The sequence below is a fragment of the Hippichthys cyanospilos genome, chromosome 3 (genome assembly GCF_059441005.1).
Source record: "Hippichthys cyanospilos isolate Australia breed blue-spotted pipefish chromosome 3, RoL_Hcya_1.0, whole genome shotgun sequence".
Lineage (NCBI taxonomy): Eukaryota > Metazoa > Chordata > Actinopteri > Syngnathiformes > Syngnathidae > Hippichthys > Hippichthys cyanospilos.
Window position 1 is genome coordinate 4,472,166 of NC_142371.1, and position 15,129 is coordinate 4,487,294.

At 40.8% G+C, this 15,129-nt stretch overlaps 1 protein-coding gene across 6 annotated transcripts in view; it reads left to right on the top strand.

Moving 5' to 3' along the window:
* Positions 1 to 15,129, top strand: part of LOC148425546 (uncharacterized) — a 27,618-nt gene continuing 12,489 nt past the window's right edge. For all 6 annotated transcript variants that reach the window (XM_088411816.1, XM_088411820.1, XM_088411821.1 and 3 more), the window contains exons 1-23: positions 1 to 158; positions 5,277 to 6,817; positions 6,921 to 7,181; positions 7,262 to 7,366; positions 7,628 to 7,746; positions 7,933 to 8,151; positions 8,240 to 8,327; positions 8,565 to 8,717; positions 9,324 to 9,421; positions 9,707 to 9,876; positions 9,970 to 10,065; positions 10,575 to 10,757; positions 10,897 to 11,043; positions 11,142 to 11,936; positions 12,186 to 12,380; positions 12,462 to 12,680; positions 12,810 to 13,028; positions 13,112 to 13,324; positions 13,408 to 13,599; positions 13,707 to 13,940; positions 14,075 to 14,239; positions 14,323 to 14,508; positions 14,674 to 14,865. In XM_088411816.1, coding sequence (XP_088267942.1) covers positions 5,285 to 6,817; positions 6,921 to 7,181; positions 7,262 to 7,366; positions 7,628 to 7,746; positions 7,933 to 8,151; positions 8,240 to 8,327; positions 8,565 to 8,717; positions 9,324 to 9,421; positions 9,707 to 9,876; positions 9,970 to 10,065; positions 10,575 to 10,757; positions 10,897 to 11,043; positions 11,142 to 11,936; positions 12,186 to 12,380; positions 12,462 to 12,680; positions 12,810 to 13,028; positions 13,112 to 13,324; positions 13,408 to 13,599; positions 13,707 to 13,940; positions 14,075 to 14,239; positions 14,323 to 14,508; positions 14,674 to 14,865 — 5,782 coding nt within the window. In that variant the 5' untranslated portion in view covers positions 1 to 158; positions 5,277 to 5,284. The remainder of the gene's footprint in view (positions 159 to 5,276; positions 6,818 to 6,920; positions 7,182 to 7,261; positions 7,367 to 7,627; positions 7,747 to 7,932; positions 8,152 to 8,239; positions 8,328 to 8,564; positions 8,718 to 9,323; positions 9,422 to 9,706; positions 9,877 to 9,969; positions 10,066 to 10,574; positions 10,758 to 10,896; positions 11,044 to 11,141; positions 11,937 to 12,185; positions 12,381 to 12,461; positions 12,681 to 12,809; positions 13,029 to 13,111; positions 13,325 to 13,407; positions 13,600 to 13,706; positions 13,941 to 14,074; positions 14,240 to 14,322; positions 14,509 to 14,673; positions 14,866 to 15,129) is intronic.

Sequence of the window (15,129 nt, forward strand, 5' to 3'; positions counted from 1 at the left end):
AAGCTCCGCCCCTTTACGAGCGTCGGACACCTCCAGCACAACAAAGCATGTGAGGATCCGCAACATTGTTCCTTATCTGAACGTGCCGAATAGGGGATTTTATCTTTTTTTTTTAACTTCTTCTTTGCACTTCCACATTGATGCGCAAATCGCAGTAGGTGAGTCCACATGCACCGATGACGCTGATGCAAAGGGTTTGTTGTTTATTTTGGTTTGCCGCACATTCGGCGCCATTTTCGTACTCAGATGGTTTAAATAGCCGCCGCACGGTGGTGCAGCGCAGACCGCCTATAGTTGCGCTTTGTGATAAAAGTTCCAAATAAAAATCCTACCCATGTTGTATTGCTGCACTGGGCTTTAAAAATATCAATGAATTGTTTATTTTCCGGAATGAAATTAGCCAGACAAGGAACATCACAAATCTGAGTAGTCGCTGTCTGATCCTGAGTTTAGGGTTAACATTGCTGCGAGCGCATGTTTTCACTCCCTCGTAACATACATGCAATTGCTGAGTAATTTGCGTTTTTTCTTCTTTTTTTCTCAGCATCGTTTAATACATTGAAGTTGAAAGCAATACTTAAGGGTTTTGGTAAAATAAAATGGACAATTCACTCTAAAACATCTACCCCATCGTAAACTATTAACATGATGGTATCAATGCAGTTAGACTGTATTGATCTATTATTCCCCCATCTTATATAACGATTATTCCATATGACACTTATTTGTCGTGCAGTTGTTCTTCACGCTGTCTTAAAGATGCCTGTGCTATTGAATTAAATTTTCTGCTTGACTTGCTTTCACCCCAAGAGGGGAGTTGTGTTAAAATGCTCAGCCTAACTTGGCGCAGAATATTAAAAAAAGGTGCCTGTATAAAACACGTAAGCAACAACCGTCCAATAAGCCTCATCTCCATTGATGATACTGCTGGATAAATATAGACAGATAATCTTTCATGAAGCTGCGCATATCACGTGAGCAGGATGAGGCAGAAGCAGTCAGGGTTCATGTGGTTCATCCAGCACCAAGAGTAAACAGCGAGGATAAGTAAAATGACAATGATGGGACTCCATTGCTCGGGGTCTCCAGTGTAGTGCTGAATCAGCAGTGATAATGAACAATGTTTGTTGCTCTGCTTTGTAAGAGTGAGGTTATTGAGGTCCCATCTGAGCTTGGTGCTGTTAATCCTCTTTTGGGGGTTATGATGCGTTTGGGCAGTTAGACTACTACTGTGTTGTGCTAAATAAACAAACTCCAAATGCTTGGCCCATTCCTTGTGAATGACAGGAATTTACTACGTTTTCAACATTGTGTTCCAAATGGATATACTCTGTCATGAATTGAACAAGTCTATACTGGTATTATTTGTTTTTTGTTAAACCATATCTGAACTTTTTTTTTTTCATGTTTGGAAGCCTTTTACCTCTGCAGTTTTGTACACACCGTTCTAGCAAACTGAGCCGATGTTGGAAATGGTTTTGGAATCACTTACAGAGCAACCATACAAAAATCAATCAGGCCGCTTCATTCATTTCCCATGGTGGTTCATGTTACACTATCAGCAGCACTTGCCATCTGTGTGAATCGATTCATTGGGAACTGGATTTGGATATGTTAACACTGAAGCAACCCTTGGTAACTTTGAATCCAATATTAAAATGGCTGTAATGTCTCACAATGACCTTGGTTTACTGTACCCATTCACAGTTTTCTCCACCTAATTGTGTCTATTCGCACTAATTGCTCTACAGATTTCATTGTTACAGTCTTTTTTTTTGATTTATAAAACAAATGGCTAATAGCTTTTATAGTCAATCCTCATGTAGTAACTATTGCTAAAGTCCTTAGGCAGGTTTGTTTGCGCTAAGTTAACATTTAGTCCAGTCTACAAATGTACTTGTTTGCATGTATGTCAGCATCTGTGTACTTTATGTGTTGACTGAGCAAGTCTAATATAAGGAGTGTGGTCTTCAGACAAAAATAGTGATTTTTAGCAGTTTTTTTTTTTTTTTTTAATCTGTTGGTTTTTAGCCGGGAGGGCAGAGCCTGTAAACCCATGACTCATGACAGCTGATTGTCTCTGACAGTCCTCACCAGCGCACATCTTTTGAACACATACTGAAGCAGCATCCTCACACCTAGTAGGTCTGAATGTAAATCCCAGTCTGTGGATATCAAGGATAGACTGATTATCGGCCGGCACGATTGTCTGCATCGACATTCTGAAATTCGTTAAATATCGACCTCAGCCTTTAAAAAAATAAATAAAATAAAAATGACAGCTAATAGTTTATCAATTGAAACTTTTTTCAACTTCTGGGAGCCATTTATTTCAACATTTTTGTTGGAAAATAACACAATATATAAGGGAAAGTTTTAAAATTACAGTTATTTTGAAATTACTTCAAAAATTATTTTGAAAACTATTATTTGTTCTCATTTTAGCTCCCTGGGAGTTCCCTGAAGTTTTAAAGGGATTTTAAAACAACTGTCTATTTTCTAACATTAAACAAAAAAAAAACCAAAAAACAATTTGCAAATCTGAAAAATTGTTCAATAAACACTTTCAACAAAGCAAACGCAGGCATCAGTATTTTTTTAGGACAACATTTTCCGGTTTGATCTGTATCGGTCTCCCAAAAAACATGATGGTCTATCGCTAATGGTGACAGTGAGTTGGGCAGTGGAGGCAGGTTAGTATAGATAATCTCACTCAGTAACTTGGACCTGATTAACCCTAAACTCTTGCTAATTCCTTAAGCCTACTCCTGGTGGCAAGGTAAAATGCTTTCCTTACTTTAAATTGACAAGCTGTATGTTCAGGGCATGCATCACCATTCTAATTCATGTATTCATGTTTGCGAGATGGGAACATTAGCATTAATTGCTATAGAAATTAATGCAGTTGGCGCAAGCATGGGTGCATATGTGCATATGCGTGCCATGTGCTGCAGAATGCTGTGAACATAAATAGATGTGAGCTCGTCAGTAAAGGCTAACTAATGAGTCCGAGCATCCTGAGCACACACAGCTATTTATATACCATACCTCCTCCTCTTCCTCATTCAGCCCTCCTGTCTCGCTTCATCTCACCTTTGTACACAATGTCAGAGCAACTCTAAAGTGTCAGTGACATACAACATGAGATGTAGTTTAAAATTTAACATTTCATTTTATTTTGGAAGGCAAATTGGATGAATTGGCAGCAAAAGGCAATTATCCAATCTACTCTACAAGTGTGATCGACAAAATAGAAAGAATAATTTCAGTTCTGCAGGACATTTCAAACACAGGGTTCCTGTCGTAAGAATTAACTCAACTAATTCTTGCTAGAGGGTGGCCTACTTCATCTATAATTTACCTCATTAGAGAGACTAATTATGTACTATTGAGGGCAGCCTTTTTCTTTACAGCGCCATGGTATTTATTTCATTAGCTCTGTGGTGCAAGTAAAAACAAAGAAGGTACTGCACTGCATTTAATCAACACGACTCCTGTTATCTCCATCAGTCAAGTGATGGAGGCTTCCCCTGCTCAGCTGGCCTATAGCTGAGATGTTAAATATGCAACTCAAAATGGTGGAGGCAGCAGGACAAGCTCAGCTGTTCCATTACGAGTGTGTCTGCTTCCTGACAATCAGAATTGAGATGACAGAGCATTAAAAGACCCAGTGGAGGCTGTGATCACTGATGCATAGCTGCGTGTGTGTGATAGAGAGAGAGATGACCTAGGGAAAAGGCCTATGGGGGGTCTCTTGGGGGGAAGGGTACTCAGGATTAGTTATAGAGTGCAGTGTAGTTATTGGTCACTGGACACAAACAATGGAGGACTAAAGAGGATTTTATTGTGTGTGTGTGTGTGTCCTCCCTCCTCTCCTGCATTTCCAGTGGGAGGTGCATGCATGGTATAGTAGGCCAAAGCTTGCACCCTTTGGGGCAACCCTGTACATCTGGAAGATTGGCCTGCCCTTCTGTCTGCCTGCTGAGCATCTGCCCTCCCCCCTTAGTTCATACGCGGCAGAGGGAGCCTTGAACTCATGCAATAGACATGAACACAGCAACGTCACTGACCAATTAGGCAAGACATTGTTCAGACGAGGTGTATTGCTACTGTAAGGGAGCTTTCTCAGCCAGCAGAGGTTGCGTGATTGCATAATGCTTGAAGTTTATTTCAGCCAGTCAAAGGCTTTAATCAGCAAGTAAGACCTTTCTAAATATGTGTAAATCTGTCCTCTCCACAACCCCAACAAAGTCCTGTTCATTAAACTGTAAGGCTGCTTTGCTGTCAAGTGCGGTCAAGTGCACAGTTGCCGTTTGGCTTTTTGGGGGTTTCATTTTCAGCAGTTTTCATTTTCAAATTATCCAGGGTTATATGTGTTAAATAACTGGACTGGATAGTAGCTTGTTTACCACCAGTATCTTGAGATAGTTGGTGGGGCTTTGAAGTAGAAATGTGAAATACTGTGTTGTGTGTTTTGTATCAAAACATTACATTTATTCAATAGTCTATACATTTTTTCCTAAACAGTCCTCACTGGCATTTAGGGTTTGTATGCTTTTATTGCATGCTTCCTTGTCATCAAACACTTCTGGTATGTGAGACGATAGAACTACACAGGTTAGTGTGTAAATGTTGGTGCAGATGGTACAAGCGACGCTAATAGGCACCTACACAGTGTAGAAAGCCTTCTTTGTATTCGTAAGATTTAATGAGTCCGTAACAGGCCATATTGTGATATTCATCATACCATCAAACAAGGACAGCTATTGTAGGGTTCTGTGCATGTGCGTGCATTGCAGGATATCTAGGCTTGAGTATGTACTGTGAATATAGTCTGTGGTTGACAGTTGGCTTAATGCCACTGAAAGGGGAAAGAAACAACATAAAACCACAGAGGATTGCTTAATTGGTGATAGTAATGCAATATCTGAATGCTATGAAGACACAAAAGAGGCAAATGTTGTTGTGCTGCACAAATATATGAAACTTTGAAAGCATGATTTGGTTATTTTTGTGAAAAATGTGTTTTTCTTTGTTTGTTTATTTTTTTTTAACTGACTAATGTTATATGCATACTTGTTTGGTATAGTGTTTCTATTTATTGCTTATGTTTGCCAAACAGAATTACGCATGTTTACGACACAGAAGATTATAGTCCATTGATCCTAATCTTGTTTGTTGTGTTCCAAGTGCAGCACTGTTGTGCTCTGTCACTTTCTGAAAAGTATTGTGACCTATGTCTACATTTTTGACTGGGCTCTTGTTCTCCATCGCAGTGGCTACCATGACAACAGAGGCAAGTGCCGTGAGCGAGGCGGATACTGAAGGCAAGCAGAAGGCTAGTGCAGCTGAACCCGAACCTGAGAATAAGCAAAGTCCAGAGGCAGCAGTGTCAGAGCCAGAGGGAGAACAATCAAGCAAGAAGGCGCAGGGACAGGCTGCCGAGCCTGGCACTGCCGATGCAACTTCCTCTCCCGAGGAAGAGCAGCTGAAGCCTCGCACCAGAACTTCTGCTGGCAAAGGCCTCTCTCGACTCTTTTCCTCTTTTCTTAAACGTCGCTCGCAGTGCTCAGAAGGTGAGGGCTTTGAGGCTGAAAAAGCAAGGGAAGAAAAAGAGGACAAAGTAGAACAGGGTGAGAAAGCTGAAGAAGAAAAAGTAAAAACTGAAGAGAAGGATGTTCTCCCAGAGGAGAAATCGGATCCAAAAGAGGTAAAACAGAGTGAAGAAAAACAACAAAAAGAGGAAAAAAAGACTGAGCCAGAGAAAATTGAGAAGAAGGGTAGTAAGAAGAAAAAGAAAGAAACCAAGAAGAAAACAGAGGACAAGGATGCAGAGAAGTTGACAACTGCTGAGGAGAAACAAGAAGTGGAGCAAGACAAGAAGAAAGAAGAGGAGACAGAAGAAGAGCAAAAAGAAGATGCACAGGTAGAGAACGCTGTAGAAATAGAAGAAGAAAAATTGGAGGGAAGAGGAGAGAAAAGGACAGAAGATAAAGCTACTGAAACAGAGCCGGAAAAGGAGACCAAAGAGGAGGAAAAAGTTGATAAACGGGTTGCAAAGAAAAAAGAAAAAGAAGAAAGGGTGAAGAAAAAGGAAGAAGAAAAAGCAAAGAAAAAAGCAGAAGAAGAAGAAAAGGCAAAGAAAAAGGAAGAGGAGAAAGAGAAAAAGAGGGAGGAAGAGAAGGCAAAAGAAGCTGAAAAAGCAAAGAAGAAAGAGGAGGAAAGGGCTAAAAAGAAGGAGGAGGAGGAGAAGGTGAAGGAGGAGAAATTAAAAAAGAGAGAGGAGGAAAAACTGAAGGAGGCTAAAAAGAGAGAGGAGGAAAAACTGAAGGAGGCCAAAAAGAAAGAGGAGGAAAAATTGAAGGAGGCCAAAAAGAAAGAGGAGGAAAAATTGAAGGAGTCAAAGAAGAAAGAGGAGGAGAAATTGAAGGAGGCCAAAAAGAAAGAAGAAAAACTGAAGGACACCAAAAAGAAAGAAGAGGAATCTTTAAGGGAGGTCAAAAAGAAAGAAGAGGAGAAATCCAAGGAGGCAAAAAAGAAAGAAGAGGTGAAATTAAAAGAGGCCCCCAAAAAAGAAGAGGACAAATCAAAAGAGCCCAAAAAGAAGGAAGAGGAGAAGGGCACGAAGAAGGCAGAGGAGAAACAGGAAGAAGACAAAGGGAAGAAAAAGGAAAAAGTGAAAAAAGGAAAGAAGGAAGAAAGTTCAAGTGAGGCCCGTGTGAAAGCACCTATTGCTGCTCCAGAGCCTGAACTTAAAACTGAGCCCGAAACTGAACAACCTCCTGATCAGCACTCACTCAGCAGTGCAGAAATGCAGGTCGGTGCAAAAACCGCAGATTTGAATGCATATTCATGTTACTAAGCCCCAATATTCATACTTGCATATGCATAAATCTTTTCAATTTTTCTCCTTCTCCCAGCCAGCTCCAGAGGAACCCAAGGAAGAAGCAGCAATCAAGGAGGATCCAGATGTTGCAGTAGTGGAAGAGGAGGAGGGTGCGGTGAAGAAAGAAACAGAGGAGAAGGAAGCAAAGGGAGATGAGGAGCCCAAGGAGGAAAAGCCTCCTAAAGAAAAGAGGACAGACAAGAAGGGTGATGATGCCAAAGGCTCCAAACGACAGAAAACAATTCAGTGCAAAGTTACTTTGCTGGATGACACTCAGTACGAGTGTGAGCTTGACGTAAGCCAACACACACAATGTACAGAATGCTCACAACTTTTTGGTTTTTCCTTTCTGAGAGATGCAATCTTCTCATTTAGAAACACGCTAAAGGACAGGAACTCATCAATAAAGTGTGCGACAACCTCAACCTGCTGGAGAAAGATTACTTTGGCCTTGCTCACTGGGAAACACCAACCAGCAAGGTCAGTTTAAAGCTTAACTCTCATTTGAATTTTGTTGGTGTGCCACTCGCTTATGAGAAAAGACCTAACCTAAGGGCCTAAGTGTACAAATGTCATTCACGAAAAATAAATCTTATCTGGGGTTTGGAATATTTATAACATGAGTAAAATAAAGCAAAACAATTTCTTTCTTCCGAATTAAATCTATTACATCTGGCAACAATTTAAAGTGTTTGCTAAATGTATTGTGAATTACTGAGAGGTTACATTTTCCTTCATCAGACATGGCTGGAACCCGGCAAGGAAATCCGGAAACAGGTGCCAGGTGCTGTCTATGAGTTTACATTCAACATAAAGTTCTATCCTCCTGACCCGGCACAGCTTACTGAAGACCTCACCAGGTGAATTTTACTTTGGTGCACTGTTTAAGCTTTTATGAAACAGTCTCTGGGCTCTAGGTTTTATAGTGAGGATATAGTGCATGAAATTAGTGATCCTCCTAAGTGGAGACAAATGTATTTTTTTGCCCCAAAAATGTGAACTGACCTGTTAGTGTTTGATATATTATAATCTCGGCTCTTTTCCAGGTACTACCTGTGTCTCCAACTAAGGAAGGACATCATGCGTGGGGTTCTTCCGTGTTCCTTTGTCACCCTATCCCTGCTGGGCTCTTACACAGCACAGTCAGAGCTTGGTGATTATGACCCGGAATTTCACGGAGCTGACTACGTTAAAGATCTTAGCCTTGCTCCTGGACAGAGCAAAGAGCTGGAGGAAAAGGTGATGGAGTTACATCGTACTTATAGGTAAGCCTCCAGAAGGTTTAAAAACCTGAAGAATCTGAACTGGTTTTACAAAATTTGATTCATAACCCATTGCCTCTTTCTGTGGAAGGTCTATGACTCCAGCCCAAGCAGACATGCTGTTCCTGGAAAATGCCAAGAAACTTGCTATGTATGGTGTGGACCTTCACCAAGCCAAGGTACGACCTGGTGCCAAACAAGTTTAATGGCTTGATGAGAATGGCTGATGAACACACAAACTACAAATCACATTTCGATTACAAAATGAAATTGATGTCTGTAATCTCACTGAAGTCACTTTGGAACTGCTCGACCTCGTCGTGTTTGAAAGTCTGCCCCTCAGTGGACGAAAGTTGAAAATGCAAGATTTTGTAATTTCTTGCATCACTGAGACCAGTGTGTTTGTGCTTTTGCAGGATCTCGATGGCGTTGACATTACACTCGGAGTTTGTTCTGGTGGTTTGATGGTGTATAAGGACAAACTGAGAATCAACCGTTTCCCTTGGCCAAAAGTTCTCAAGATCTCATACAAACGCAGCAGCTTCTTCATTAAGATCCGTCCATCTGAAGTAAATCAAAATACACATTTTTATTTGTTCCTCTGCTTAATTATAGAGTTTGTTTGTTAGTGTATCTTTGAGACCCAGCCAATTATTTTTTTGGTCCACTGTAATTGATATTTGTTGTTATCTGTAAACTTTGACTCATTTGAGTGACCCTACAAAGTCCTTGTGTGCGCAGAAGAGTACTGTACATAAAGACTTTTTCCAATATTGTCAAATGTGTTTGGGGAGGGTGCAATTAACCTTATTCTCTTGCTTAGACACAACCCTTGATACAAAGGAATAGGCTGAATTACAGGAGAATATCATGACTGGGACTTCTCTGTAAATCAGATCACACTCCCAAAACTTAAAACTTTACTCTTACTTTTTAGTGAGGCAATATAAAGTATTCATATAGTAGTTGTACTTTTATTATTATTATTATTATTTTATTTTTTTACTGAAATAAAATTTAGCCGCCGCTCTGACCACACGGGTTTTAGAATGTACTCATGCAACCTTGCTCCAGGGTAAATGTCATGCTTCATGCTGCGTAGCAGACTTAATGTGATCAACCAAATGTGACCCTTTTTGACCCTGCCTTAATTGTTTGGTTTTCTTGTCACACAGCAAGAGCAGTATGAAAGCACAATTGGGTTCAAACTACCAAACTACAAAGCCTCCAAGAAGTTGTGGAAAGTTTGCGTTGAACATCACACCTTCTTCAGGTAAGAGCAGGTTGATCTTGCCCCATTTGAATGTCATGCCCTCATCTTGCCCACATGCCTGTCCGCTGCATAATTGGCTAACTACAGCCTAATCCGTGAAATTGGCTCCGTGTCCATTTGACCAGCTACTGTGCACTTGTCCTGACCTTCGAACGAACTATCTAAGGGTCAGAGTTGTTGCTTACAAAGTTACACAACACTGCCAATTTTGGAATTCTAAATCATGTCTCCAGGCTTGTTGCTTTGATGGCCAATGAACGTAGAACAAATGCATCTGTTCGTCAGGGTTTCAACAACCGAGCCTCCCTCGTCACGTCGCTTCATCCTGGGCTCCAAGTTCAGATACAGCGGGCGCACCCAGGCCCAGACCCGGCAAGCCAGTTCCATGATCGACCGCCCTGCTCCTCGCTTCACACGCTCTGCAAGCAAACGCCTCTCCCGCAATTTAGATGGAGGTACTGTTTGTTTTGGAGCCCTACCTTTGTGCTACACAAGCGTTTCATCAATAAACACAGATACGGAAAGATACTCTTCTTTGGGCCCAACAGCTCTCCAGAGCCTCACAGCATCAACCAGGTGTGAGGTTGATGACTGGTCCTCGATACTTGTTTCCGAAAGCCCCCACCCTTTCCTAGAATTTCCAGGTACCTGGAATTATGTGGAGCTTAGCCTTTGTGTCCTTACGTTCATTGCGCTTACTAATGGATAGACTGTTTCATTTAATGCACCAATCTCTGCTTTACCATGTTTGATGTCACTTCAATAACCTGTTCAGTCAACCACTTTGCCTTTACCCTGGCGTGGTCCCAGGGTGTCTTTGGTCACTGCTCAATGCACTGACTCGATCAGGCTTGATATTGTTTTTATTTTTATTTTTCGTCCTTCTCGGAAGTTGCAGCTTGATGTTTGTTTTGCCCGTGTGCTCATCATCTTAACTTGGCTCCCCTTTTTCTTACTGTTGCTGCTTCAATGACTTCTTCAAATAGCACTACCCTTTTGGGTGTAGCATATGTGCTAAAAGTCCACTTAGCTTTCTCAACTAACCTCCGCTCAATGGACTCAGCGAGATCTTGCTTAAATGTTTTTCACGTAACTTGAAACACCAGCAAGCATCATCACATAATGGCATCACTCCACCATGTCCTCTTCACAGCCAGAGGTGAGTCTGGACAGACAATTATTCAGTCCTGGAATACTCAGGCCGGCAGTCGGCCATGGTGGGAGCTTTCATCTGATGCACAGCTACAGACAAGAAAGGAAGATGAATGGTCGACCCTGGTCGAACGAGACCCTCCCTTTCCATTTTCTCCATCTTTTGGTTTTGTAAAACAGCCAGGTATGAGCATTTGTATTGCCTGCTAGCTTCAGGAGCATATTTTTCTCCACAGGTGTCCTCAATATGCATTTATTAATGCTTTTGTCTTACTGTATTTTTGCTCGTTTGATGTAAATTATTTGTATTCTCATATTGTTAGGAAAGCTCAGGTTGGAAAACAAGAGCTCTATTGACAGGCTATTGCAACCAGCACAGGAACGACTCCATGATTGGTTCCTCTACTTTGATCAAATCCCCAGCCAGTTCTTGTATAAGAATGTCAATAAGCCTGAATCACTGAGTGATGGTATGATTTGCAAGCAGACATTCTATATTGTTACTGAGACAGAACACTTATTTTTACATCATGCTTTTCTATTCAATTCCTGCTTTTCTTCCACGCAGCCCAGCTCCAGGTAACAGATGAGGAGTCTGAGTGTGTCACAGAGCAAGAAGTAACAGATGAGTTTATTGAGAGGCTTGAAGACATGGTGACAATAGTGGAGAAGCTAGAAGAGATGGAAGATTTGGAAAGGAGGCTGAGGAAAGTTAGAGATTTAGAAGAGAGGCTCCAAGAAGTAGAAGTGATGTCAGATAGGATCCAGGACGTAATTGAAGAGGAATTAGGGGAACAAGAAGTTACCCAACTAAAGGAGGAGGAAATTCAGAAACAAAGTAAATCTGTAATACAGACTGTGTTGAAAAATTCTTTGATGACTGTGAATAAGATGAATGATGATGATGAGAGAGATGAATTAGAGGAACAAATAAAAGAGGTATTTTTAAAAGGCCTTTTGCCCGAGGAAAATTATGCTAAAAAAGGAAAAGCTGAGCATCCGTTTGATTATAGTCTGAGAGAGAAGCTACGTCAGATTGAAGAAGAATGGAAAGATGAGGTAGAGGAGAAGTTTATTGTTCCTCCTGTCAATATCTCTTCTCAAGTAGCTTATGAGAAAGTAGTAAGGACTAAGAAGAGAGTTGCTTTTGTGGATCAGAGGCCACAGAGAATTGATGCTATGGAAGATACACTTCTAAAGATAATCTCAGAAAAGACATCCTTGCACGGTGAGATTGGATTGAAGACCGAAATATTGCAGGAAAGCGCTGAGATTGAAGAAGGATCTTTCCAAGCCAAAGATAAAGATATATGGTCCGTGCTTTTTGGTCGTCCTCCATACACGCCTATTGTCAAACCATCAGGTACAGTATTATGGCATTCTGCATTCATCAATTTAAGTCTTCTGACATTTGTTGCAGATGTAGCACTAACTATAATACAATTGCTCACCTGATGCTTGCTCTTTTTGGAGTAGATGGAAATTGAAATGCATTTCTTATCAGTGGCTTTCTGCTAATGTCAACCAGCTTCGCTTCCTTTTGAACTTGGGTGCAACCTTTGTTTCTTACATATGTCCAAGAAATTTATTTGTGTTTCTACACCCTGTTCAGTTACATCAGTGAAACCTCTTTCATTGGATGAGGGTGAGTTGTTCACATCTAAATCGGTGGCTACAGCAGTTGCGGATAAAAAGGTCTTACTAGAAGAACGACTGGTGGAAGACATTCCATCATCGCAGATCTTTCTAGAAAGAGAAGATGACTGGTTTGTATTGCTGTATGGTGTTCCCAGAAATGTAAAACCAGGTACGTTTGCGTTCCTGTGCTGCTTCGCTAAACACTTAAGCTTTCTTGTGCCTCGTTTTTATGATCATGCATTTTGTTCAGTTACCTTAAAGGAACCAAGCCAAAGGGAGGCAGAAAGTTCGGTGTCTGTAGTTGAAAAGCACGAGGAAATTAGGCAGGTACTACTTGAAGAGACAAAAATAAGGGAAGAGATACCAACATATCTTCAAGAAATCCAAAGACAGCCGGTGAAAGATCGAGGCGATGACTGGTTTATGTTGCTGGATGTAGTTTCCAAAGACAGCACTTATGTAGCACCAGGTATTGCTCAAGTCCCTTGTTTGGCTTCACAGCTTTACTAAAGCAAACATGTTATGCTTTGCTGGCATTTTTATTTAAAAGTCCTTCAACAATGTGTAGGGCCTGAGAGAGTCCTTCTTCTTGTTGTAGCTGCTGTTGATGTGCCTGCTAAAGATGTCGCTCCGACTGACGTGACAGTTGAAATTGGAGACAAACCCGTCAATGATGTAATAATCAAAAAGGAAGAAATAATAAAGGATCTGAGTCAAAACAAAGCCACAAGGCTGTCACCCAGTTTGAGAGTAATAGATGACGATTGGTTTTTACTGCTGAATGTTTCCACCAAAGAACCACAGTTCGTACCACCAGGTATTGCTGACATCCTACATGATCTGCCTTAATGTTTGGAGCCGTCACTGATTAAATATCTTCACATCCTTCTTTTTGTCAAGTGACACGTGCTGGGTATGTTCAGGCTCATGCTGAAGAATGCATTTCTATTATGGTTGAAGAAAGAGTAGAGGTTGTAGAGATGCTCCAAAAAGAAGAGGCTTCAAATAAAATGTATCCAGAGTTGAAAATAATCCCATCAGTCATAAAAACTGAAGACGACTGGTTTCTACTGTTGGATGTTGTTCCCAGAAAAACCACCTTTGTTCCCCCAGGTATCCACATCTCACTTTCTTTTTTGTGGTTTTCACACATATGTCAAAACGCTAGAGGAATCTAATTTTCACATGTGAAATAGTTACTCGACCGATGGCAGCTAAAATTGATCCAGATGTTGGACTCATGGTTGAAGTAAAAGACTTTGAGTTGAGACCGGTTGGGTTGAACCAGATGAGAAAGCATCCATCCCAACCACAGCCAAAGAGAGATGATGATGACTGGTTTGTGATATTTGAAGCCGTTCGTGATGAGGCAGTTATACTACTACCAGGTATATCATTTGTGTTTTGCACACTGACTACAAAGCTTTTTGTCTCTGCTTGGCCAATAGAAGTATTCGTTGTTTTTTTTTTCCATGTGACTGTCTGCTTGTGCCAGACGCCCGTGTTGAAATTACTCCAGCTATAAGGAAGCCCTTTGAGGTGCAGGTGTTAACAACTGAGACTAGAACTTGGAAAGAGGTGATAATTGGTGAGAACACCAGGCTTGATGAGACACGAATTTCAGAAATAAGGCCAGTTGTACCAACATCAGGGAGAGAAGATGGTGATGATTGGTTTGATCTTTTCCAACAACAAACAGTCCTAGAAAAGACACCTCCTGTTGCATCAGGTATCCATCCCTAAATGTATCCTTATGAACAAATTTTAAATCTAACATACACATGAAAAACTAATTTATTATACAGAACCACCACATCCAGTTCAATTTTAAGTCTACTTTATATACATATTTTTTTCTATCAGTTGGTGTGGTTGAGCGTATTATTGACATGACCACAGTGAAAGCAACAAAACAAAAATCCAGCATGGAAGAAATGAGGCTTCCAGTGAAGTTAGTTGAAATCAAACCGCAGCCAAGAGAGATGGATGATGACTGGTTTGTGATTTTAGATTCAATGAAAGTACCAGGTATGCCTTTCAAATTTAAGTTAAAAAAAAAAAGTGGCTAAATATGATTTGACTTTTTGTTTTGTTTTTTAATTCTACAATAGCGGCTGAACCTGTCCAAAGGTATCCCAACGTAGCTGCATCAAAAGCTTTTGCAGGCATAGAGCAAAAACTGCAGAAAGTTACTGTAGCGGAGCAGGTGTGGATTGAAGAGCAGCAGCCATTTCAAGTAGGGAGAAAGACAGATGATGATTGGTTTACTCTTCTAGATGTGGCCCCTAGGAGAACAGGTATATTTGAAATGGCTCTGACCTTTATGCAAACATTTATCACATTACTGGCTCAGTCTATGCAACTACCGTATTTGGGTTTTAACTGGCTCCATACGTTATGGTTGTTCAAGTTCAATGTAAATGTTTGTATCCTAACGTATTGAATGATATTTTATGAAATAGCTGCTGTCCCTGAGCGCTCGAGATTCCCGGCAGAGGTTCCAAGAGTGTTAACTTCTGAAACCAAAACAAAAATTTCACTTTTTGAGAGACTCCAGTTTGAGAAACAGATCCAGAAAGAAAGACAACCCCTCAAACACACTCATGTCCATGATGATTGGTTTGTTCTACTAGATTTTGGCTCCAGAAAGCCAGGTATTCTGTCTTTCATGTGCTCCCCGCACATGGTTTTGCTTTTTGCTTTTCGACCAATGCTTATTAACATTGAATCTTAGATGGATGATGGGTGCCCATCTATCAAGGATGTCTGACAAGTCTTTTATCATCCAGATTGAAAAATTCTTGTGTCCTAAGCTCGCATTCTCAGTCATGCTGCTTTCTAACAAGAACTGTACTGCAGCTTCTTATTCTCTCCACTGTGGTATTTTGTGTGAACCCTGCTGAAGTTGCCAGCGAAGG